The 25,191-nt window shown below is 39.2% G+C and overlaps 1 protein-coding gene across 1 annotated transcript in view; it reads right to left on the reverse strand.

The window, feature by feature from the left end:
- The window catches only part of zmp:0000000760 (collagen alpha-1(IX) chain), a 52,721-nt gene that overhangs the window by 17,746 nt on the left and 9,784 nt on the right, over positions 1–25,191 (reverse strand). The window contains exons 4-20 of the mRNA XM_056471292.1: positions 20,548–20,941; positions 19,213–19,290; positions 18,213–18,314; positions 18,079–18,132; positions 10,191–10,244; positions 10,060–10,113; positions 9,927–9,980; positions 7,216–7,269; positions 7,043–7,096; positions 6,882–6,935; positions 2,593–2,646; positions 2,433–2,477; positions 2,302–2,355; positions 2,151–2,204; positions 675–728; positions 472–543; positions 355–390 (exon numbers count right to left, since the gene is read on the reverse strand). Coding sequence (XP_056327267.1) covers positions 355–390; positions 472–543; positions 675–728; positions 2,151–2,204; positions 2,302–2,355; positions 2,433–2,477; positions 2,593–2,646; positions 6,882–6,935; positions 7,043–7,096; positions 7,216–7,269; positions 9,927–9,980; positions 10,060–10,113; positions 10,191–10,244; positions 18,079–18,132; positions 18,213–18,314; positions 19,213–19,290; positions 20,548–20,941 — 1,321 coding nt within the window. The remainder of the gene's footprint in view (positions 1–354; positions 391–471; positions 544–674; positions 729–2,150; positions 2,205–2,301; positions 2,356–2,432; positions 2,478–2,592; positions 2,647–6,881; positions 6,936–7,042; positions 7,097–7,215; positions 7,270–9,926; positions 9,981–10,059; positions 10,114–10,190; positions 10,245–18,078; positions 18,133–18,212; positions 18,315–19,212; positions 19,291–20,547; positions 20,942–25,191) is intronic.

Here is a 25,191-nt window from a genome sequence, read left to right on the forward strand (position 1 = left end):
TGCACATCAGATGGTTTGCTTCTCACTGTAAATACTCATGTTGTAGTGATTCAATATGCGTAGATGCCAAAATCACAACACTAGGAATACTATGTAGGCCTCAGTCTTTTTTGTATGATTATTATTAGCATTATAATATTATCCAGGGATGTCTAGCTGTAGTAGGTCTGCAATGATTGTACTACAGTGACCTCTCTACAGCTTTCTGCATGATGGAGCTTTATTAAGTGATATATGTTAGATTTACAAGACAACGAGATGATTTGCATTGCACCCTGTCCCCAGCACAGTTGACCCATTTGCAAAATACCATTTTACCGAGACAGATTTGGATTTTATAAGGGAGATCATTACCTTGGGGCCTGGTTTGCCAGGTATTCCTATGTGGCCCTATGAAGACATGACATATTTAAGCATTTTGCAGGGTATCCATTTCAAAAGCTTTGGGAGTTTTTGGTGTGCATAGCTCACCGTTCTTCCAGGGGGCCCAATAAATCCTGGTCTTCCTGGCTTTCCAGCAGAGCCCTTGTAACCTTGCGAACCCTGGAGATCACAGCACTTCATAAATCTACCAGAAGCCATAATCTATTTCTATGTCGTAAAAGTCCAAGGTGAAAATATTTAGGTGGTTCTTACAGAAGGTCTTGTATAGGAGTCGTCACACAAGCACTCACCGTGAGTCCAGGAGGGCCCATGTTTCCTGGAGGACCTTGTTCACCTTTTTCACCCTAAGAGATATGTTCAAACACATTATATACAGTAAGCGAACATATCAATAGACACTCAGACAGATCCCAATCGGCCGTAAAGCAGTGTTAAAATAGTGATTCTGATTCGAATCCGGTGCTGTCTGTCAATAATTCAGTTATTGTGTAAACGAATCGCCAAAATGCATTAATAGTTATTAGTTGAACACAATGAGTTATTCATGAGAGGCTTAATCTGCAAGTATACAACTCAACATCACTAAAACAATAATCATCATTTACTGTAGTGATAGACAATCTCACGGCAATAACTTTTTGATTTAGTGGCTAATTCGTACGAATTCGTGCGATCTAATTCGTACAATTTAGTACGATTTGCTCATCCCCCAATGACGGTTTGGTTTAGGGGTGGAGTTAGGTGCCACGCCTCCTTTTTAAAATCGTGCAATTTCGTACGACTGAACTCGTACGAATTCATACGAATTAGCCACTAAACTGACAAAACGTAAAATACTTACGTTTTCTCGTGAGATCAGGCTGGTAGTGCTATACAATCATCATCCAAATAGTAGTGTGCTATGAAATATCCCAGCAGGCACACAATGTGATATGACGTTGATCTTTAGTTCTATTTTGGTTGCGATGTCAGGTGACCAAAACGTCTGTCTAATACCAACGGCAGCTTACATCCAATAAAAACATCAGCTGGTGTTGATATTTGGTTAGTTTTAGGCTGTGGAATTAACTAAAATCCAACATCATATTAACGTCATGATATGACATCCATACAAAGTCGAACATCAGTAGACGTTTATCTTTGGTTGGTTTTATGTTGTGTAATCATCTTGACGTTGGAGTTTGACCTCAAACTGACGTTGGGTTCTGACGTCAACCTGATTGTCATACACAATCAAATTTCAAAGTTAGTCTGACGTTGGAGTCCAACAGCAATTTTACGTCTATGTGAGGTCTGGTGCCTGCTGGGATGTGACCACAGACCACAATATCAGTAATGCAGGTAAAATTTTCAGAATTGTGATTTATACATCATATGAAAGCTAAATAAATACGCTTTTATGTATGGGTTGTTAGAATTGGCCAATAGTTGGATGCGATGCAACTGCTTGAAAATCTGGAATCTAGGGTTAAAAAATCGAAATATTGCATATTACTAATCAAAATTTTGGGATTTTATGGTAGGAAATTTATCAAATGTGGAAGGCAATCTTTATTTATTATTCTAATAATTTTATGCATAAAATAAAAATCAATAAATGGCTCTACCCACTAATAAACACGTGAAATTTAGGACAGGTTTTATACTCCAGGGCCACATAAATAAAAATCAAGGTCAATAAATGTTAATAAGGATTATTCATCAAATGATTTTCCTAACTAAAGGTCTTCATTTTTAGATTTAGAATAAAATAATTGGTCAGTTACCCTGTCGCCAACTTGTCCTCGTTTCCCTTCAGGTCCTTGTGGTCCTTGATAAGCCTGTATGTGGTAATAGCATGGACTTGTAAGCCAGCTAGTTGGCATGAAAGTATGGCAGAAAAATATTTCTGAATTTTGCTGAAACGCCAATCTGTACCTCAACTCCAGGATCTCCATCTCGCCCTGGCAAACCTGGATCACCAATTATACCCTGAAATATTCATATGAGTTAGCACAAGATATTCCAGTTATGGGTCAACAAATCAATGTTATGACCAAGCAACCAACCTTTCCCCCTACTCCACCAACTCCTCCTTTTAGACCTTGTTTACCCTGTGGAAAGTATGGAGATGAGTTAAATACATACGTTTCCATCATTCAGCTTATTGGTTAAGCAAAGCGGAGGACTGTAAAAAGCACCATGATATGAGGAAATGTGATTACATACAGGCTTTCCCTTTTCTCCAGGTGTTCCTCGCTCACCGGGATCTCCCACAATCCCCTGTCATAAAGCAAAGATGGATTATAAACTTTAAGTCAGATTCCCACGACGAACGCAAGACCAAATGTCTGGCCTTACTACTTATGGTGTCAACTGATTTTACATGGCAGGATATCCGCACAAGTTGGCTCAGAATCTGTATGCAGTCTTAGAAATACTGAATGAGCTTTAATTTTCTCCAAACCACCATATTTTTCAAAGCTGGCATTTGTAAACAATTTTGTTGACATGCGAATTTGTGTCTCTGCAGACAATTTGTTTGCTATTTGAACCCCAAGTCTTGGGTTTCGTTGTTTTGCATTTGTTTTTTTGCCAGCTCTGTAATGTGTAAAAAGAAACAGTCAGCATGTCAAGCATGATAATAGGCCTAATCATAGGCTTTATTGCATTTGTTCGCCAGAAATGTTCTTGTTTTGAATTAGGGATACAATAAATAACCAATAGAATTTTTTTTTCATGAAATTCACCCTCTCACCACTAAAACGTATCCACATTAAAAGCTATTAGTTATCAGTTAATTAAAGTTATTAGTAACTAATAAAGCTATGGTAACTAATAACCTTAAAGGAGCTGTATGTAAGTTTTTGACTCTTTTTAAGCATAAAAACACCATAACAGCGGAGTTGCTAGACATAAATCTCTACTGGTATATATATATACAGGTCCTTCTCAAAAAATTAGCATATTGTGATAAAGTTCATTATTTTCTGTAATGTACTGATAAACATTAGACTTTCATATATTTTAGATTCATTACACACAACTGAAGTAGTTCAAGCCTTTTATTGTTTTAATATTGATAATTTTGGCATACAGCTCATGAAAACCCAAAATTCCTATCTCAAAAAATTAGCTTATCATGAAAAGGTTCTCTAAACCAGCTATTAACCTAATCATCTGAATCAAGTAATTCACTCTAAACACCTGCAAAACATTCCTGAGGCTTTTAAAAACTCCCAGCCTGGTTCATTACTCAAAACCTCAATCATGGGTAAGACTGCTGACCTGACTGCTGTCCAGAAGGCCATCATTGACACCCTCAAGCAAGAGGGTAAGACACAGAAAGAAATTTCTGAACGAATAGGCTGTTCCCAGAGTGCTGTATCAAGGCATCTCAGTGGGAAGGAAAAAGTGTGGCAGAAAACGCTGCACAAGGAGAAGAGGTGATCGGACACTGAGGAAGATTGTGGAGAGGGACCGATTCCAGACCTTGGTGGACCTGCGGAAGCAGTGGATTGAGTCTGGAGTAGAAACGTCCAGAGCCACCGTGTGCAGGAAATGGGCTACAGGTGCCACATTCAAGCCACTTTTGAACCAGAAACAGCAGCGGAAGTGCCTAACTTGGGCTACAGAGAAGCAGCACTGGACTGTTGCTCAGTGGTCCTAAGTACTTTTTTCGGACGAAAGCAAATTTTGCATGTCATTCAGAAATCAAGGCACCAGAGTCTGGAGGAAGACTGGGGAGAGGGAAATGCCAAAATGCCTGAAGTCCAGTGTCAAGTACCCACAGTCAGTGATGGTCTGGGGTGCCATGTCAGCTGCTGGTGTTGGTCCACTGTGTTTTATCAAGGGCAGGGTCAATGCAGCTAGCTATCAGGAGATTTTGGAGCAATTCATGCTTCCATCTGCTGAAAAGCTTTATGGAGATGAAGATTTCCTTTTTCAGCATGACCTGGCACCTGCTCACAGTGCCAAAACCACTGGTAAATGGTTTACTGACCATGGTATTACTGTGCTCAATTGGCCTGCCAACTCTCCTGACCTGAACCCCATAAAGAATCTGTGGGATATTGGAAAGAGAAAGTTGAGAGACGCAAGACCTAACACACTGTATGAGCTTAAGGCCGCTTTCGAAGCATCCTGGGCCTCCATAACACCTCAGCAGTGCCATAGGCTGATTGCCTCCATGCCACGGCGATTTGAAGCAGTCATTTCTGCAAAAGGATTCCCGATCAAGTATTGAGTGCATAACTGAACATAATTATTTGATGGGTGACTTTTTTTTTTGTATTAAAACTCTTTTCTTTTAGTGGTCGGATGAAATATGCTAATTTTTTGAGATAGAAATTTTGGGTTTTCATGAGCTGTATGCCAGAATCATCAATATTAAAACAATAAAAGGCTTGAACTACTTCAGTTGTGTGTAATGAATCTAAAATATATGAAAGTCTAACGTTTATCAGTACATTACAGAAAATAATGAACTTTATCACAATATGCTACTTTTTTGAGAAGGACCTGTATATTACATTTATAGAATATAAAAGTATTCTTGTTATTATACAATTATTATTCTAAATAATCTTAAATGTAACTGGAAAACAATGTTTAGACACAACTGGAGTGATATACTAAGATCATTTAAGAAATCTTTTGCATAAATATTAATTTAATTTGAATGAAATTCTATAGACAATTCAATAAAATACAAAAAGAAGATGTGTTATAGAATTATCTGTTGTCTTAGACACATGGCAGAAAATTAGGTTTATTAAGTCTTTACCTCTCTGACTCCTCAGCCCTCCTTTTTGCGTCATACAAAAAATCTATCAGGAGGCGTGCTTAGTAAGATCGTCATATTGTTTAAACTTAAATTTTGTCGACTAGCTAAACAAAAAAAGCTATTACGCCGGTTTTACAACGCATGAGCGGCGCGTGATAAGCAAGTAGCCTGCTTTTTTTGGCGCGCATGTTAACTATCGGGACTCGCACCGCAGAGAGGCGCGCGAGTTCTCTGCGCACACGCGGAGATGCGTCAGTTTGCTTTTTGATTAAAAACATTGCTTCACCAGCGTTGGTTCGGTTGCACATAGAGAATAACGTCCTTATTTCATAATTACCACTCTTAATAAATACACTTGCATATGGAGTAAATCATATCTCTTAATGCATTTACTGGGGCACTGGAGATTTTTACTGGGGCACGTGCCCTAGTAAATTGGATCTAGCGACGCCCCTGCACCATAATATGTTTGCAGATATTTAAAAAACATGCTAAGTGAAGATACTTGTTTATCTGAAAAACAATGCTGAAGTCTTTCTTATTCTGCTTTGAACATGTGCGTTACATGCCATAAAGGCTGTCTTTGTTTTGGTGCCTTTAACCCGCCCAATGCCAGTTTAGCCAATTATATTTCAGCACCCGCCTGGTTGCCTTGGTGGAAAACTGCACATTTCATTCATTCAGTTATGAAGGCTTTTAAAGTGTGTGTCCATGACCGAAATGTGACCTCTGGTAGATAATAGCAGCCTCCGAAACGAGACGCAGATTCAGTTCCACATGAGGTGGTTATCACTTAACAAATGATATAAATATTATAAACGTAAACATCAGGTGAGCAGCTTACATTGTAATCACAACAACACGCTGCGTGAGGAGATTTGCAGTGATGAGCAATTTGGCTGTTTGCTCCAGACGAAACATGATAGAAATGTAAATACAGCCATTCAGAAGCACAGAATAGTGCACTTACTGCACTCTAATGAAATGCTAAGGTTTATAATCTAATTAAGTCATATTAAACCTCTTTAACATGATTAAATATAGATGCTGAATTACTGATATGTGTTGGTTTGCACTGAGTTGGCTCAATTTTAAACGGATTATTATATTTTCCAGATCTGAGCTGAACTATCTGCTGCTGCTTTCAGGATATGGCCATAAACTTTATGTAAAATGGCATTCACACTCCCTTTATTAGCATTTAACACCGAATAATGCACATGAGGTGTACCTGGGGTGATCACCGTTTTTCCTGTTGTTCACCTGTGAGAAATAAAACCCGTTTCTAAAATATATATTTCAGGTGTTGGTCTTTTTAATATGGAGAATATTCCCTCTATCGTGTGCCAGTGCTTTTATTTAGAACATGGTTTAAATCAGCCTTTAGGCTCGATAGTCAGGCAGACTCCTGTTGGTATCATCAATCTGGCAACCTGCACTTGCATGTGTTTTGAACCAGGAGTGCAATACCTAGTTCAACCACTGGGTGTCAAACTTACACACTGCAACAAAAAACCCCGAATGTGATTGTAATGCAATAATGTGCACCTTTTGTAAAGCTGCTTTGAAACAATAATAACAACTGTGATCAATAAGTGTTAAACTAATAATCTTGAACTGAATTGAACATAAATACGCAGATTTGAACAAACAGTGATGATCCCAAGTGTGACGTTTTAAATTTAAGATAGTCATGCAGCCAAATACGGAGGATTCCCAGTTTATTTTATACCTGGTGGCCCCTTGGTCCTCGAGATCCTTCAGCTCCGTGTAAGCCTTCGCTTCCCTGTTCCAGGAAGAAATAGGAACTGTGAGATTTCCAACCAAACACAGCAACAAATGTTTTAGAGACAAAAAACAATCCAGAGCGAGGAGAAGAAAAAAAAAACATACCTTCACTCCCTGATATCCCGCAATCCCCTCATATCCCCGTTCTCCTGCTGCACCCTGGGAGATGTGGTGGGGAATGAGTGAGTCATTCACATCCCCAATAACTCAATCCATCTCACATATATTTTATCGACGCAACAACAACAAAAAAAAGAGTGTTTTAAACCAGAACTTACAACTTCCCCCAGCTGTCCGGTTTCACCCCTCTCTCCAGGTGACCCTCGCACTCCCTTAGATCAGATGCATAGCATTATAATAATGTCAGTGCTTAATGCATGTGATGATCAATGCATTGCTTTTTTGCTATACAGTATCTTCAAGCTGTGATGCTGCACATTAAGGCATTAAAATTATAGGCTAAGACTAAAAATCTTCATACACGCCTACTTAGCAGGTGCTGTTCTGCTATTGGCTAGAAGGTAAACCTCTAGCTGAAAATAAACACTTGTGGCAGGAGTCGAGATGAGATGAGAGGAAAATGACAACAGCCAATAAGAGTCGGAATATCCCTGCTGAAAAATCCAGCTTAAACCAGCCTAGGCTGGTTGGCTGGTTTCAGCTGGATGTGTTCAAATTATAAGAGTGACTTTACTTTTATTTCTAGACTTAAGATTAAGTGTGATTTATAAAGATTCTTAAGTGTTAAGACTGGCTCTCAGCTCCTAAATTATTTAGGAGTGTTTGGGATGTATCTTAACCTAGTTAGGAGTAACAAGATGGCAGCAGAGAGGAGACCACGCACCTTTCAAGAACAAAAGAATGTGTTGCATTTATATGATGACGGGGAGTTGCTAAAACATTTGATCATGAAGGTATTCTTTTCATAACTAATCTAGTCAGAAATGCAATAACTCGACACTCTACAAAACAATGCCTTAACTGCAGAAATCAAGGTAGTAAGGACTCTGCATTTTTTGGCGACTGGAAAGATGCAGCAGTGCACCAGCCATGACTTACGCCCATCACAATCCACAGTCAGCAGAGTCATAAACAGCACTATAGCAGCACTAACAACACCAAACATAATAAGGCAGCTCATTGACTTTCCAAGTAACCTCCAAACTATACAGCAAAAGCAAGCGGCTTTTAGGAGGATTGCGGACTTCCCTGGAGTTGTTGGAGCCATTGATGGCACTCATGTTCGCATCATTGCTCCGACTGCAAATGAGGAGGCATATGTGAATAGTAAAGGATTTCACAGCATCAATGTTCAAGTGTGTTTGATGCCAATTACACAATGCTGGATCTTATGCCTAAAAGGCCAGCGTCAACACATGATGCTCAGGTTCTTTCAGAGAGTGTCCTCACTGGGTTATTTAAACTAAATTATGCTCCCACTGGATGTCATCTAGAAGAACACTTTCCTCCTTGGACCAGTTTGGTTTTCTTTTTGAATCCATTTTTTAAGGGTTTTAAACTTTGGTCTTTCTTTATATACAGCTAAGAGTGCAATTTACAATTATGTAATTTATCAGCTTAAAGACTTAAGTAGCATCACATTTGTCTATGCAATCAATAAATTTGTGCAAGATTGTGTAAAATGCATGTACATATTTAAATTTTTTCACATAATGCAAAACTACTTCTTGATATTTTAAATAATTGAATAATTTGATTGTATTAATTCATCAGTGAATGGTGTCGTGCTGCTGTGACTTCACCCTTGCAGGCTCCTGATAGGCTGATTCAGAGGTCAAGGGCGGCCATTTTGTGTTTCAATCATTGTAGTCCTTGATTTACAAAACCTAAGTCAGAACTTTAACATCAGTCTCAAACTTTACTGAAAGTGGCTTTTAGACTCTTTATAAAAGTCTCCTACTCATAAAAAAATCCTACTTCTTACTAAGAATTTTTTGACACTTAAGTCAAAGTTTAGACTACTCTTTTATACATACGGCCCCAGGTTACTATCATTCAAACATTCATAAGTGTCTAAATGTTTGCACCTTCACAGTTTTTTAGATCAGAAATATTTATTAGATCTGAAAATTATCCATTAGGAACTGTTTATTTTAATATGATTGTTACATAAGTAACTATACTTTAAAAAAAGCTAATAGAACGACCAGCCTGGTTTTAGAGGGGTTATGGCCACTTCCAGACTGGTTTCCAGCCATTTCCAGCCTGGTCTTAGCTGGTCAGGCTGGAAAATGACCAGCTAAAACCAGCTAAAACCAGCTTGACCAGCCAAAACCAACTATGTCCAGCTTAAACCAGGCTGGTCAAGCTGGTTTTAGCTGGATTTAGCTGGTCATTTTCCAGCTTGACCAGCTAAGAGCAGGCTGGAAATGGCTGGAAACCAGCCTGGAGTGGCCAAAACCCCTCTAAAACCAGGCTGGTCGACCAGCTAAAACCAGCCAACCAGCCTAGGCTGGTTTAAGCTGGATTTTTCAGCAGGGCTGAGAAAAGCTGTCACAAATATCACTAACACAATACTCAATGACAACCTCAAATATTGCATATTTTCCCAGTATTGTGCAACGCTTCTGCCCATCATCCGTTTGTGTGTTATTTTGAAAAATGTTTCTACATAAATCCAAAATCTAACAAAAATTGGTTCAGGGGTAATTATTGTGTTGGTGCTCTTGTAAAAGGGATTCATATAGGAAAATGACAAAATCGTAAGTCCAAGGTACTCGAAAGGTAAGTGAAAGTTTGTAAACAGTCTTTATTAACATAAAATATGCTTACATGTTAATACAGGCTTAAATTTCACTTACTTTTCGAGTGATTTTGTCATTTATCTTTATGTTTCTACATAGATTTAGCACAAAAGAGTATCTATTATATTATATAGTAAGCAAAGTTTATTTATAAAGCACATGATAACCATAGTGGTTGTTTTTTCCAAAGGTAATCTAGTAGATTACAATAATGCAGACTTTACCTTGTGACCTGAAGCTCCTTTTAGGCCTTTCAGACCTTTAGGTCCTCTATCCCCCTATAATAGAGGAGACAGTGTCATTACAATGCTATAATGCCATCAATGTGGGCTTTGTTGCAGTTATATAATGCATTACCTCCCGGCCACGAAGTCCTCTCATGCCCTTTTCACCTTTGATGCCTTGTTCACCCTGTGGAATGCAAGCTGACGAGTGAGTTTGCTTGTGCAACAATATGGACCAAGGGAACTTACAATTGAGACACTCACTTCAGGCCCAGTTTCTCCTATGTGCCCGTAATCTCCAGTGTTCCCACGTCGGCCCTGCAATAACACACAGTCTGAGTTGTGCGCTTGAAGAATTGCTTGTAATAGAAAATAGTGCATAGCAACGGCAACAGATGCAGGGTTTAATTGTCCAATAAGGTTGGCCAGAGACATAAAGATCTTGGTTTACGGTGTTGGAAAATGGCAGCATGTATTCCACTATATGACAGCCCGGAGCTACATCAAGCTGGAAACGGTTCCCTCCATGTTGGTATAAAAATGCACTTGACCAAATAGGATCCTTGCTCAACTGAACGTCTGCCAATACCTTCCAGAGTTATAATGAGAAAAACCTATATAAAAGGCAAGTAGAACTTCATAAGGTCCATGCACAGGATTGTTTTTGTGCTAGTGTACTACTTGCGTCAATGCCACGTATTTAAGATACAATATGATTCCACCACAAAGGTCACATGTATAGACCGGAGGTGCTCAACCCTGTTCCTGGAGATCTACCTTTCTGCAGAATTCAGCTCTAGCCCTGATCAAACACACCTGAACTAATTTATTAGGACCTGAACAGCACTAGATAATTACAGGCAGGTGTGTTTGATATGGCTTGCAACTGAAATCTGCAGGAAGGTAGATCTCCAAGTATAGGGTTGGTCACCGCTGGTGTAGACTCCTCATCCTTTGATGCAGTGTTTCTCAACCACGTTCCTGGAGGATCACCAGCACTGCAGGTTTTGGGTGTCTCCCAAATTACACGTCTTTCAGTCTCTGCTAATTCAATTCATGTTTATTTACATGGCGCTTTTTGCAATGTAGATTGTGTTAAAGCAGCTTAACATAGTTCTAGCATAGCCCAGATTTCAGAGTTGAAGTCTAGTTTAGTTCAGTTCAGTGTGGTTTAAGTTTCACTGCTGAAAGTCCAAACACTGAGGAGCAAATCCATCGATGCAGCTCCACAAGTCCCGATCTGAGCAAGCCAGTGGCGAGGAAAAAAACTTCACCAATTGACGAAAGTGAAGAAGAAAAAAAACCTTGAGAGAAACCAGGCTCTGTTGTTTGGTTAATGAGATATGTAGGGGAGCGCGGGGCACAAAGTAACGCGGGGTTAAATGTAGCACAGAGTTTTAAGGTATTTGCTCAGGGTTAACCATGGCATGCTTCCGAGGTTTTCACCACAGTGTCGGCAGACGTCTTCCTGCCAATTATTGAAAAATTTCTGCGAAATTTGCATGAGAAACAGGAGAAACCATTTTTGCAGCATAAAAGTATTTTTTATTATAGTAAATATTTTTTTATTTAAAAATAATCTGTGAAAGTATGTTAGTAAAATCTTATATTGTTGTGATTTACCGTCTTCTAGACTAAAAGATGAAACCATTTTGAAAGATGGAAGAAACACACAGCGTCTGCTAGCCAGTTTTGAGGAAAACATGACACAGTGGGGTCAGTTGTAACAGGGTGTTACAATTAAGCCACACACTATTGAACACCAATTAAACAAACAAAATAATCTTGTGAATTTTTAGTGTAACGTTGAGAACTTTTTAAATAAAATTTTTTTATAAATATTAATTTTTTTTAATAGTAAATGTTGTTTTAATTGAAAAAATATATATTTTATTGCTAATAATGCAAATACATTCAAATGTGTTTATCCAATAAACTAATAAATACATAAATATACTGTTGCTATGTAGAATAAAAAAGAAACGAGCCAATAACTGAGGAAATCTGGCTCCTATTTTAAGTAAACAGAAATTAAATTAACTGTAATTAGCCACTAAAGTTACGAATTGCCGTGAGATTGTGTTGGAATTTTCATGTTTGGTTCAACTACTCCTTTAAAATGACCTTCTGCATTCCCTCTGCACTCTCCAGTATTTTGCGCACGGTTGAATTTATGCATAAGGTTGAACTCAACTGTGTGTTATTCCACCCAATCGATTAGTGTTGAGACAACATGAATGAATTGTTAACATTAGTTTTTACAAATTTTAGTGAATTGAACATAAAACCATCAAATTATCCCCAAAAAAATCAAGAAATGTGTTGATTCAGCTGATTTTAAATAAGTAGTTTGAACAAATGGCACACATGAGACTTTGCTCATTTGTCAGCTACAGTAAGTGAATAGCCATTGTCAAACACTGAATCATTTAACACTGTTAACAAGTAGCAGTACATTAAATTCTTTGCTACAGCCACACCGTGCCGTTAATTGAGTAATCTCTGGGAATAGTGGTTCACAAAACACTGTTAAGACTTTTAAAACTCTTCCCGTTGCAAAACAGACCACACACGGCAGCAGATGTACAGTGTGTTTGCGGGGGAAATGCACTCAGTAGCCCCCAGCAGGAAGGCAGTAAACACATTATTCCCCCGTTCTGCTGCACAATACATCAGACGGCTCTGTTATACCGCAGTACTGGACTGTCAAAGTAATGCTAATTACTAATTTATCTTTCTATGTGGGAATCAAGAAAAAGAATAAACTAAAAATCATCTCTGACTGATAGACGTGAGCGTCGACAGTGGTGATGTTTGTAAAGGAGCACGCTCACCTCATCATTGCTGCTGACTTTTAAAGATATTCCTCCAGCTTGCCACAGAGCACTGGATGCGGATCAAAGAGGTAAATTAGTCGTAACTCTGGGGTGGAAAGAATCAGGCCTACCGCCCAGGGTCACACACACACACGCGAACATGAACTGTGTCTGCATAACACAAATGTATACAAGTAATTGGATCCTGATGCGCTTTGCCTTGTCCTTTAATTAAGCTGATCGGCAGACATTGTCCTGTGTATTCGCAGGGTCTGTTTAGACTCTAATGGCTTCACTCCCTTTGAGTTCGTCTCAGAGACTGAGACTGACGCCACAGCTGATTTTTTCTATTTATTTATTTATACCACTGTAGCTCAAAAAGCAAGCGGGTGTACCGTAAATATAAAGATTCTGGAAGCATTTTTAAACTATTATGCGTGGCATCTACAAACGTTTCTGACAGGGTGACATGGTAGGGCACTGGAAGTACATACTTTTCATTGTGTAAACCATAGTAACATAGTATAAATTCATAGGATATGTAGATCATTCAAGATCTTTTGTCTGATACCATCCACCATCCTTTATTCAATTAACCTAGAGCGCATGTGTTTGGACTGTGGAGGAAACCCACATCGACACGGGGAGAACATTCAAACTCAGAAATGCCAACTGGCCCAGCTGGGATTTGAACCAGCGACCTTCTTGCTGTAAGGCTACAGTGCTAACCAATAAGCCACCCTGCTGCAAGTACAAATTAAGTTTTCAGTTATAAATTTAGTATAGAATCTTAATTCGTTCACACCGCTGTGTCAACCCCTGATAAAGAAAGGACTAAGCCAAAGGATAATGAATGAATGAAGTTGGTGTAATTTCCAAGTGTTGTAGTGTTGGCACTCTGATTTAGTGTTGGCCAAGTTTATGTTGGTACAAGTATGAAACAGGCTCATAATGGGCTTTACAGTAAATTAAACCGGATTATGTTCTTAGCTTAGCCCAGTTTTACATTACTGTTTTCACCTTGTATTAACGTGGATAAGTTGTACATGAGCAAACATGTTAACTTTTGAGCGAAAGGAGGAAAGCAACCACAGGAAAAGGATGTGAATGAAACCTATAATTGAATCATAATCCATGTGTATTACACCTTAAAAATGCTGGGTTATTGTAAGCCAACATTGGGTCAAATATGGATAAAGCCAACCATTGGAATACAAAATGTAACATATTTAATTGCCCAATGTTGTGTTTGTGCCAACCCAGGCTCATTCTGAAAACGTATCTCTATATACATTTCTGGAGAGCACCAAACACAGGAGATATTTTTTTTTTGCATATTTGGTTTTTGCGAATCCACCAGAGGCCACTGTGTACGCTTTTTCAGATCTCAAATTTCTCTCGCGAGTGCCATTCTCGCCTGTTGTTCTCGTGTAAATCCACCAGAGGCCACTGTGTACGCTTTTCCCAGATCTCTCTCGCGAGTGGCATTCTCGCCTGCTGTTCTCGCGTAAATCCACCAGAGGCCACTGTGTACGCTTTTTCCAGATCTCAAATTTCTCTCGCGAGTGCCATTCTCGCCTGTTGTTCTCGTGTAAATCCACCAGAGGCCACTGTGTACGCTTTTTCCAGATCTCAAATTTCTCTCACGAGTGCCATTCTCGCCTGCTGTTCTCGCGTAAACCCACCAGAGGCCACTGTGTACGCTTTTCCCAGATCTCTCTCGCAAGTGGCATTCTCGCCTGCTGTTCTCGCGTAAACCCACCAGAGGCCACTGTGTACGCTTTTCCCAGATCTCTCTCGCGAGTGGCATTCTCGCCTGCTGTTCTCGAGTAAATCCACCAGAGGCCACTATGTACGCTTTTCCCAGATCTCTCTCGTAAGTGCCATTCTCGCCTACTGCTCTCGCATGAATCCACCAGTGGCTGCTGTCGACTGACTGACTGATTGACCCACCCGCCCTCTTCCCTATACCAAAACTGACAGTTTTAAAAATCAGAAAATGAAAAGCCCTCACCTGATTTTTACCACATTTTGAGATTTTACCACGTTCACGCCCCGTTATTTATTGTTATTTGTTTTATTTTTTGCCTGCTTTCTGGACCTGTGTCATCGTGGTCAACTCCTATCTGCGTCTCAAGTCCACCTACGCACATGGCGAGCTACTGGACAAACTGGTAACAGCGAGAAAGTCTCCATACGAAAGTAAGCGGTCAGCTGTAAGGTCGAAAAGGAACGAAATACAGTCATATGTTCTTCTGGCTACATAATTCGCGCTCTCCAGAAATGTATATAAGGCTACGCTTTTTGGTTTGTCCTTGTTTATCCAAACTTCGAGATACGAAAACCTAGCATTTTTTTATAATAGTCAAACATAACATAAGTATGAATCCTTCTCTTGGCGTGCTTCCACCAAACACATCCCATTATGATTATGTATATTTGGTCTTGTGTGTTTTCGGTTATCTCTAGAAGTGGACAAAAGTGGTCAAGCTCAAAATATTTCAGACAGCTGTGTTCATCATCATTCACTCTATTTATTGTGTGCAAAAATGCATATTAAAGTGTTAATCAATCCTTTGGGACTACCTGTCGACATGCTAGACGATGTAGTCAGTATTTGTTAGTAAATGAATCTATATCTACAGCTGTCATTGTGAAAAGGGATCAAATGAAACTAGAAATTATTCCGAAGCTTATGTCCATCATGTCACGTTGTTCTAGTCGTACCACATTCCAAGTGACCAAATAAGAAACCTCATGAAACTTCATCTGGCTTAAAAACGTAACTATTTTCCAAAAGCCTGATTTTAATCAGATTTCAAACCTCATATGGATGTGGTGTGGATGGGGTTTGTAAAATTAGGATTTCATGTGGTTTTCGCTGTTCAGACTTTGAACAGCTGAAGAGATTTGAGTTGTACTCAATCTGCCAAAAAATACTGTTTGTTGCCTGTCTGAACTAAGCCAAGCGCTTAAAAAACCTTCCCAGAAAACTAGAGATATTGAGCCTTGCCAATCTATACAAGACTTTTCTCAGAGAAGTGTCAGGAAACCTCTGTTTTTGTCCCAAAGTCAAGGTTTGGCTTGTTAACGTGCATCCCATAATCAGGATTATTAAGTTTGAAATGCACTAAAAATACTGGTTTCCTTAACACAACTCCTTCATGTTGTCCAAACACAATTTAAAGGTTCAAGAAACCCTTGAGTACTTTTTTTGAGATTTATTTTTAAAGATTTGTGTGTGTTGAGCATCGATTAAGTCAGTGTTTGCTTTAACCGTGGATACACCTGGATAATTTTGAGCATTTGTCAGCTAATGTCATCCTCTGGGTTTAAAATCATTATTGGGGCGGGATCAAAATCGGTGACGTATCTTGAATCTGCTAGTGGAATGATGACATCGGTTTCCATTATTATTCATAGACTGAGTTTTCTTATCCTATGAGAAGACCCTGCTTAATTATTCATGACAGGACGTGCTTTCCGATGACATACCTGCCAAGCTGTGAGACCGCGGACGTGCATGGCATGCAGTATTTAGCTGTTAATGAAGGGCCCTATGTGTGTGTTTCTATGATCCACTGGGTTTTCCCTGCGATGCTGTCAGGGATGATACAGCAAAGCTGTTGGTTTGCAGCAAGCATTTTTGTCAGGAGAGCTGTACAAGAATTGGAGAATGGCGGACTTTGTTTTTTATCAGTTGAGTTCGTTACCATTCAGACACATGACCTATACCCATGCTGCTGTGTTCACACATGTTTAAAATCCTCCAGATTACCGACAGGGTTAATGGTTGAAATAGATAGGGTAAGAGACCTGCTGCACTGCTATCCACTGTGTCTGCATTCAGACCCGGGGATTCAGGAGGAGAGAAGTCCTTCCTTATTTATAGTGTTTATATAAACATGAGTATCTTTATCATGATATAACAAATTGTAGTCATGTGTATACACTCACCGGCCACCTTATTAGGTACAACTGCTTGTTAACACAAATTTCTAATCAGCCAATAACATTGCTGCAGCTCAATGCATTTAGGCATGTAGACATGGTCAAGACGATCTGCTGCAGTTCAAACTGAGTATCAGAATGAGGAAGAAAGGGGATTTAAGAGACTTTGAACGTGACATGGTTGTTGGTGCAAGATGGGTTGTCAGAGTATTTCAGAAACTGCTGATCTATTGACATTTTCATGCACAACCATCTCTAGGGTTTACAGAGAATGGTCCGACAAAGAGGAAATATCCAGTGAGCGGCAGTTCTGTGGGCGCAAACGCCTTGTTGATGCCAGAGGTTAGAGGAGAATGGCCAGACTGCTTCCAGCTGATAGAAAGGCAACAGAACCTTCATGATTTCATAATGGCAGGTTATATATCTCGTACTTTCAAGAGCTATTACGCCAGCCAAGAAACTACCATCAAGATGACGCTCATGCTGGCGTAGCTTTCTCCAGCAGACCTCCTTGATTTCCCTTTACAAGACGCAGGTGTTTTTTAACCATTCTTTAATTGTTTCAAATCCCACATCCTTATCACTCCAGTACCCTCGCGACGTGTTTTAGCTGAAGTACAATTACAGCCTTTCACTGACAGTTGATTACTGCTGCTGTCAGTAAATAAAAACCTACCGCAGGATGTTCTGCTATATGAGAGAGGCCACAGTGTTTACCATTTACTCTAAGCAAGTCCCGACTCTTTATTTCCATCCTGCTGTACTTCTACTGCCATTTTCCGCAAATTCTCTTCCCAGACAGGATCTATTCCAGGTTAATTCCCTCTCTCATCAGTCTCTTCCGTCAATTCTCACTGCCTGCTTTCATTCTCGAGTCTTTGTTTTTGTCCATTAGTGCGTCTTTATAAAATCCTAATGACCAGCAAATACGGCTGAACAATATATTGTTTGAGCATTGAGATTGCAATTTGTGTATCCGCAATAGTCACATCGCAGGATTCGATTATTTATTAAAGAGTAAAAGATATTATTTATTCATGAATGACCATGCTATTTTACATTTGATTGATCAATTTCTGTACTTGGATACGGTTCGACTCCCCAGAAAACCATTAAAGCACTGTTTGTTTATTTGTTTTCGCTTGTAATTTATTATAATTTATGCAGATGCACTGCATAGACGAAGACTTGATCATTCTAGTCGATTTAATTTAGTAAAATCATTCCAAATCATCTGGCAAAATCATATTCAATCCCGGCAAAACAAAACATAGCAATGTCAGATTTGTCCAATATCTTTACTAGCAACTACTGCTGATTGTTGGTCTAGCTCAAACATTGTAGACTCCCACACTATAGTGTGAGATTTCAGACTGAACTCTTACCCAGTTGCCCTGTCGGCCTGGATCTCCTGTATTCCCCGGCAGACCTCTGTGACCCTACGGAAGATCAGTACAGTTTGTCGAGACTCCATTATGGCATTTATTGTGTAGGAAAACAGAAGGAAGATGTTGGCTACCTTGGGTCCTGGGGATCCCTGGACACCTGGTTGTCCATGCATGCATTTACAGGTGGCTCTTCCTCTTCCTGCAGTCAAACCAATCTCAGCATATCCTCCACACTGTTGAGGAAGGAGCTGATGAGAACAGACTGAAAGCTCACGCAGAAGAGCACATACAGTGGGGGAAGTAAGTATTGAACATGTCATGTTTTTCCCTGGAATACTTTTTCTAAAGGAGCTGTTGACATGGAATTGAACCAGATTTTGCACTAAAAAAATTACCAATACAAACATAACAATAAAGCAAAACAAAGCAAAAGGAAAATCTGGAAAATGAGTTATGTGTATTAACAGTGGAATGACAGAAGTACTGAACAACTGAAATGTGTTTAATACGTTTTTGTTGCTGGCAGCTTAAAGACACATCTCATATGGAGAATGAAGCCTCATGCATTGCTCAGGTGTGAGCTTCTCACAGACTTCAACAGAGTGTCAAAATCTGGATGGTTCTGTGGGTCTCCTCTATCAAATCTGAGCTTTATTCTGTATTTTCTAATGATTTCAAGTCAGGTGATTTGCTGGGCCTGATTTTCTTTCTCTCATCTGAGAGTTTCCTCGGCTGTGTTCATTGTTGTCTTGCTGAAATGTCCACCCTGGTTTCATCTTCATCATCTGCTAATGTAGATGTTGGACTGAAGCAGTAATATTAATATTCAATGCAGAAGAGCTGAAGAACTGCTGAGAGATTTCAGCTGCTGTCTGGGCTTTCACTGCCTTTCTGCACCTCCCTTTCTTCATGTGTTCAATACTTTTTCCCTGCGTCATTTCATTTTATTACACAGAACTTCATTTGTAAACTATTTAGATTTGTTTTCTTTGCATATTTGGATTTATTTGGTTGTTACCAACATCTGGTGAAAATTTTGAGTCAATAGCACCTTTAGAAATATGTTTTCTGAGAAAAATAATGACGTGTTCAATATTTATTTCCCTCACTGTACACAGCACACAGACTCACCACGCTGGAGAGTTCACAGCAGCTCTCCGAGTACGCTTGGTCAGCATCACAGGACACTTCCATTTTCTGCAGATCCACCTGCACATGCATAGAGATTCAAAATAGTCTATAAATAGTCTTAAAATTTTAAGTCAACAAACTTCAGGACTTTTTTGAGTTTACTCAACCTTCAACTCAAATACTTCACTTGACTCGATTTAAGTTGAGTCAACTAAAAAAAGTCCTGAAGTTTGTTGACTCAACTTAAGTCGAGTCAAGTGAAGAAATTGAGTTGAAGGTTGAGTAAACTCAAAAAAGTTTGTTGCCTTAAAGTTTTAAGTTGAGTCAACTTTGTTTTATTGTCTTTTACGGTGGAGTTGAGAAATATCTGAACAAAGTTGGAGAAAATTAAGTTTGGAGCTAATTAATGGATATAATTACAGTTGAACCACTGAAGTCACACAGAGTGTTTTGACTGTTTAAGCAAATTACAGCCAATTTAATTCTGTATTTACTGAGAATCTTGTTTTCTCTGAAAGCTCTTTGCCACCACTCTCAAATCATGCTGGATATTAAACTGAAAACCCTAACAAGCTGACTGAACTAAATTAATTGAGTAAACTCGTTGCCTCATTTTAATTGAGTAATGGAGTCTCCCAAAACTTGCATATTTAAGTTTATTTAACTTGCCAGTTTTGTTGACTATACTTAAATTATTCAGTTCACCAAACTTAGTATATATATATATATATATATATATATATATATATATATATATATATACTGTAAATATATATATACTGTAAATATGTATATGCATGTGTGCAGGGGCATAGCGGACATTTTAAAAGTGGGGGGGACGGCTATATGAGATCATACATTTATATAATGGTCTGTCTCTTAAAGTGACCCCCCCGGGGTTTCCACTTGAAATCTTAAATTTATGCATTTTAATGGTACATAAGTTAAATTAACTCATATTTTTAAGTGATAGGACCAAAATGCTAAATTTTAAGTTATGTTCAGTCAACTTTACTTAATTGTTTAAGTAAAGACAACCATTTATAGTGCAGGTTATGAGAACCAACAGGAGAAACTCACTTTCAGCAAATAACAGTGCTGACAATAACACCCTCAGAATGTTATGTTAAGTTAATTGTTGAAGAACGTTTATATATATATATATATATATATATATATATATATATATATATATATATATATATATATATATATATATATAGATATGATTTATTTAATCCTTTAATCTTTTTAATTGGAACAAAATTATGTTAGTAAATGTGACATTATTTCCACTCAGCCTGTTAAATCTGTACTGAACCCTGTTCTACTCACCGAGACGGAGCGATCACCTACGGCTCTCTTTACGATGGACGTAAATCCGTGCCGTATCACCGGCCGCGGCTCATCCAGAGGCTCAACACTGACCTCCTCACAGTCAATAAATAGCTTCACTTGTTCACCTTTCACACTCAATGCCAGCTTGTGCCACTCTCCATCAAAGAGTTTTTCTACTCTCTGGAAGGTCCGCAGCATCTGTGTGCCCTTCGGGTTGGTGTAGAAGAAGTCCAGGGTTTTAGTGTCGCCCTGAAAGCGAAGCCCAACCTGGTCTCGGCCTTCAGGGTCACTGACTTGCCATAGATTCCAGGAAGTTTTAGCAGCATCCTTGGTTACTTTAAAGGTGGCGATGACAGAGTAGTCTGAGGGTAGACCGTCTGGGTAGATGTCACTGGATGGAGGGATGAAATGGGGAGAAGAAAAATGAATCAATGCAAGCAAAGTAAAAGCAGAATCAGCTAGTGGACATTTCCAAGCAGCTCAAAGTACTCGGGTTTGGTTCCTCAATGAATCAGTGTTGTTGAGTCAATTATTCAGCTAGTCACTCCATGAGACCTGCCTTCATGCTAAAACCTGCTGATAGAGCCACTGGAAATCCCCACCACTAATCAGCTAGATCAGGGCTGTCCAAACTCGATCCTGGTGTCTTGCATAGTTTAGCTCCAACTTCCTTCAACACACCTGCCTGGAAGTTTTGGGATACCTAGAAAGAGCTCGATTAGCTGGTTCAGGTGTGTTTAATTGGGGTTGGAACTAAAATATGCAGGACACCAGCCCTCAAGGACCGAGTTTGGGCATCCTTGCGCTACAGACTGACAGTATGTCTGAACTGACCAAATGCACAAGAGGACTGAAAAGTTGGACTGTAAATAAGTGCTCATGGAGTCTTTGACTGCCAGGTTTGTTAAATATAAATGCTCTTACAGTATATTTACTATTTAACATAGCTTCTTCTTTTTCTTCTCCTTCTACTGCAGCATCTTATTCAGCTTCTGCTGCTGCTCATCTTTTTTTTATTTCTGCTTCAAGTATGATGTGTTGTGTGTTCAGAGATACTCTTTTCTTGTAGTCTCAACCTCAGACGTCACGCCAAGCACCAATCACGGACCTTTGGCTAAATGTCTGATGTGTATGGCACACTTTTCTAGAAACACTTTTGCAGATCCTCAGTCGTCTTCTGATAATATACAGGATTTTCGTGAGTCGAGTGTGCAGCGATCTTTATCAGCCCGCCTGGAAACAAGTCTGAGTGGACAAAAAAGCTGCGACAATCATATTGATGACCATGCTTATTAATAAACGTTTAACTTTCAGAGATATTGATGAATCAGTGATTTACTGCCTGCACACTCATCTGTTATTGTGAGGATCACTTTGTGACGATGAGCATTTATCAATGCTAAAGTCTGCAATATTCACTGCATAAAAGCTTAAACCGGTGATGTCGACAATCGCAGGTATGCTTATAGTCTCGTTTTATTTCTATTGATAGTGTAAACCTTCATATATTCTGTCTTTTTGGTCATAAATCTAACCCTACTGCCTCCTAACCTGGTCTGAGCTCAGATTGAACCAGCGATTCTTTGCATGGGAGTTGGTTGCTCTAGCAAGAAGGCTGAAGACCATGGCCTCCAGCATCTGTCGCTAGAGCACCTTTTTAGAGGTCAGAGGAGTGAGGTTTACCTTCATAGCACTTCGCTAGCTGGCCTTCGTTACTCTCACCCTACTAAACCTCACTCCCATCCCGGACGAGCCCCCATGTTTAACCCACCGGTCCTACTACCCCCAAACTGCGCTGAGCTGGGATTGAACTAGTGATTCTTTGCATGGGAGATGGTTGCTCTAGCAAGGAGGCTAAAGACCATGGCCTCTAGTGTCTGTCGTCTGTTTAGAGGTCAGAGGAGTGAGGTTTACCTGCAAAGCACTTTGTAAGCTGGCTTTCATTACTCTCACCCCCCTAAGCTTTACTCCAATCCCAGACAAGCCCCCATGTGTAACTCAACAGTCCCACTGCCCCCAAACCGTGCTGAGCTGGGATTGAACCGGCAATTCTTTGCATGAGAGTCAGTTGCTCTAACAAGGAGGCTGAAGACCATAGCGTCTGTCGAGGTCAGAGGAGTGAGGTTTACCTGCATAGCACTTCACTAGCTGGCCTCTGTTACATAAAGATAAGAGAGAGAGAGAGATCGTTGGATACTCAAAAATAAAACAAAACCTTGCTTTAATACAATGTTTTACTGAGAGATCGTTTGTAATATTGATGCGTCGTTGTTGTAAACTTTTAAAGATCTTCGTGAATGACTGATGCAGAGTTGCGTCTCGGACTGCTATTCTGAGGGCAATTTGACGCCCAAAAACATGGCTCGGCACAAAACGAAACATGATTGGTTGGTTAACCTGTCAGTCATGTAACATAGTAGGCGGTTCATTCAGTTTGAGGTCTGGCTACGCGAGACTACTTTGCTTGTAACGGGTAGTTTTTTGATTGCCTTTTTATCGGACGAACAGTCTAAATCAGATAATTAGCAATGCGTTTTGTTGCCTACAGAAAATCCACTCAGGGAGGCACGGTGGCTCAGTGGTTAGCACCGGATTCCCTCTAAGTGCTCCGAATTCCCCCACAGTTCAAACACATGTGTCTATGGGTCAATTGATGAACTAAATTGGCCGTAGAGTGTGAGTATGTTTGGGTGTTTCCCAGTACAGGGTTGCAGCTGGAGGGGCATCCACTGTGTAAAACAGTCGCTGGATAAGTTGGCGGTTCATTCTGCTGTGGTGACCCTTAATGAATAAAGGTACTAAGCTGAAGCAAAATGAATGAATGAATGAAAGCCAGTCACTGGACATTTACTCTTGTTTGGATGATTCTCTGTAAACCCCAGAGATGACTGTGTGTGAAATTCTTCCCTATTTTGATGCTCTGTTGTCCACCGATGCTCTGTTGATCATCTTGCCCACATCTGCATGCCTGTATGCGTTGATTGCTTCCATGTGATTGGCTGATAAGTGTATTAATGAGCAGCCGTACCTAATAAAGTGGCCTGCTAGTGTATAATGTCTTGCTGCTACATTCAGAAACATGCTAATAGCGTAAACATTTCCATTTAATACTGTTTTTTCAGAGTGACCTTATGTGAAGTTTTGCATTAATCTAAACCAAACTCTCTCCAACTGTTTCTAATTCCCTTTTCGGCTCCCGTTTGTTTCTAAAGAGAGTCAGTTTGTTGAAATTAGTAGCTAATGTTTCCAAGAACAATGTTCATTTGTGCGCAGTGTGGTTCCCCGGATCACTCTCGCTGTCTGCTTTGATGTTGTTGATCGCATTTTGCGTCCAGATTTTGTGGTTGTTTTACAGCCGTGCTCTTTGCATGATTCTTTGGTCAAGTAAGGGGATGTTTGTGGGAGGTAATTGTGGACGGAATAGTTGGCCCACACACGCTAAAGGAAAGACCCAACACATGCCATAACCACAGCTGACATGACCAAACAGCTGCTGATGCTTGAGAAAGACATGAGAATATAATGGGAACATTTCAGGACAATGACTGTGCTGTTTAAGATCAGTCAGATCAGCGTATACATGCTATGCGTATATTTCAGGGTTGCGCAATACAGTTGAAGTCAGAATTATTATTATTATAAGAATTATTTTCTTCATCTAATATTTCCCAAATGATGTTGAACAGATTCAGGAATTTTTCACAGTATTTCCTATAATATTTTTTCTTCTGGAGAAAGTCTTATTTCTTTTGTTTTGGCTAGAATAAATTAGTTTAAATTTTTTTAACCCATTTTAAGCTCAATATTATTAGCCCCCTTAAGCAATATTAGTTTTGGATTGTCTCCAGAATAAACCACTGTTATACAATGACTTGCCTAATTACCCTAACTTTACCCTAATTACCCTAGTTAAGCCTTTAAATGTCACTTCAAGCTGAATACTAGTATCTTGAAGAATATCTAGTCTAATATTATGTACTGTTATCATGGCTAAGAGAAAAGAAATCAGTTATTAGAGATGTTATTATGTTTAGAAATGTGTTAAGAATTAGAAATCAGAGGGAAAAATATGCAGGAGGGGCTAATAATTCTGACTTCAACTGTATATTGTTCCAGCATAAGTATCGCAATAGTCACATCGCTGGATCTGTAATGTCGAATCAGGATTATAGTTCAGTAGGAGTTAAAAACATGCATTGTTGTGGAGTATTTGCAAAGTTTAACCATTAAGTTACCAAAATATTGTATCATTTGCATGCCTGTGTCCAATTTTTACAATTTCATTCTTAAATTTGTGCTGAATACTGTTAGACTCCCAGAAAAACATGTTTTATTTAACACTTCATTTTGTTTCATGATTTGCTTTACTACTTTTCATTACGTTTTACTTTTCATTTTAAAAACGTTTGACTTGATTTTCTTTTATTACTATTGTAAAGCTTGCATTCAGTGCATTGTTTTTCTTTATTCACGAGGGAATTTTTTTGCAAAAGACTCCAATTCTGGCTATTTTTGTTGACTTTAAGTCATATATTGGATTATTAATGGGCATAAAAAAACTAAAAATGTTTTAAAATTCAAAAATGGCTTTCAAAGTATAACCTATATATATATATATATATATATATATATATATATATA

Source organism: Danio aesculapii, chromosome 13, assembly GCF_903798145.1.
Source record: "Danio aesculapii chromosome 13, fDanAes4.1, whole genome shotgun sequence".
In the NCBI taxonomy this organism is placed as follows: Eukaryota; Metazoa; Chordata; class Actinopteri; order Cypriniformes; family Danionidae; genus Danio; species Danio aesculapii.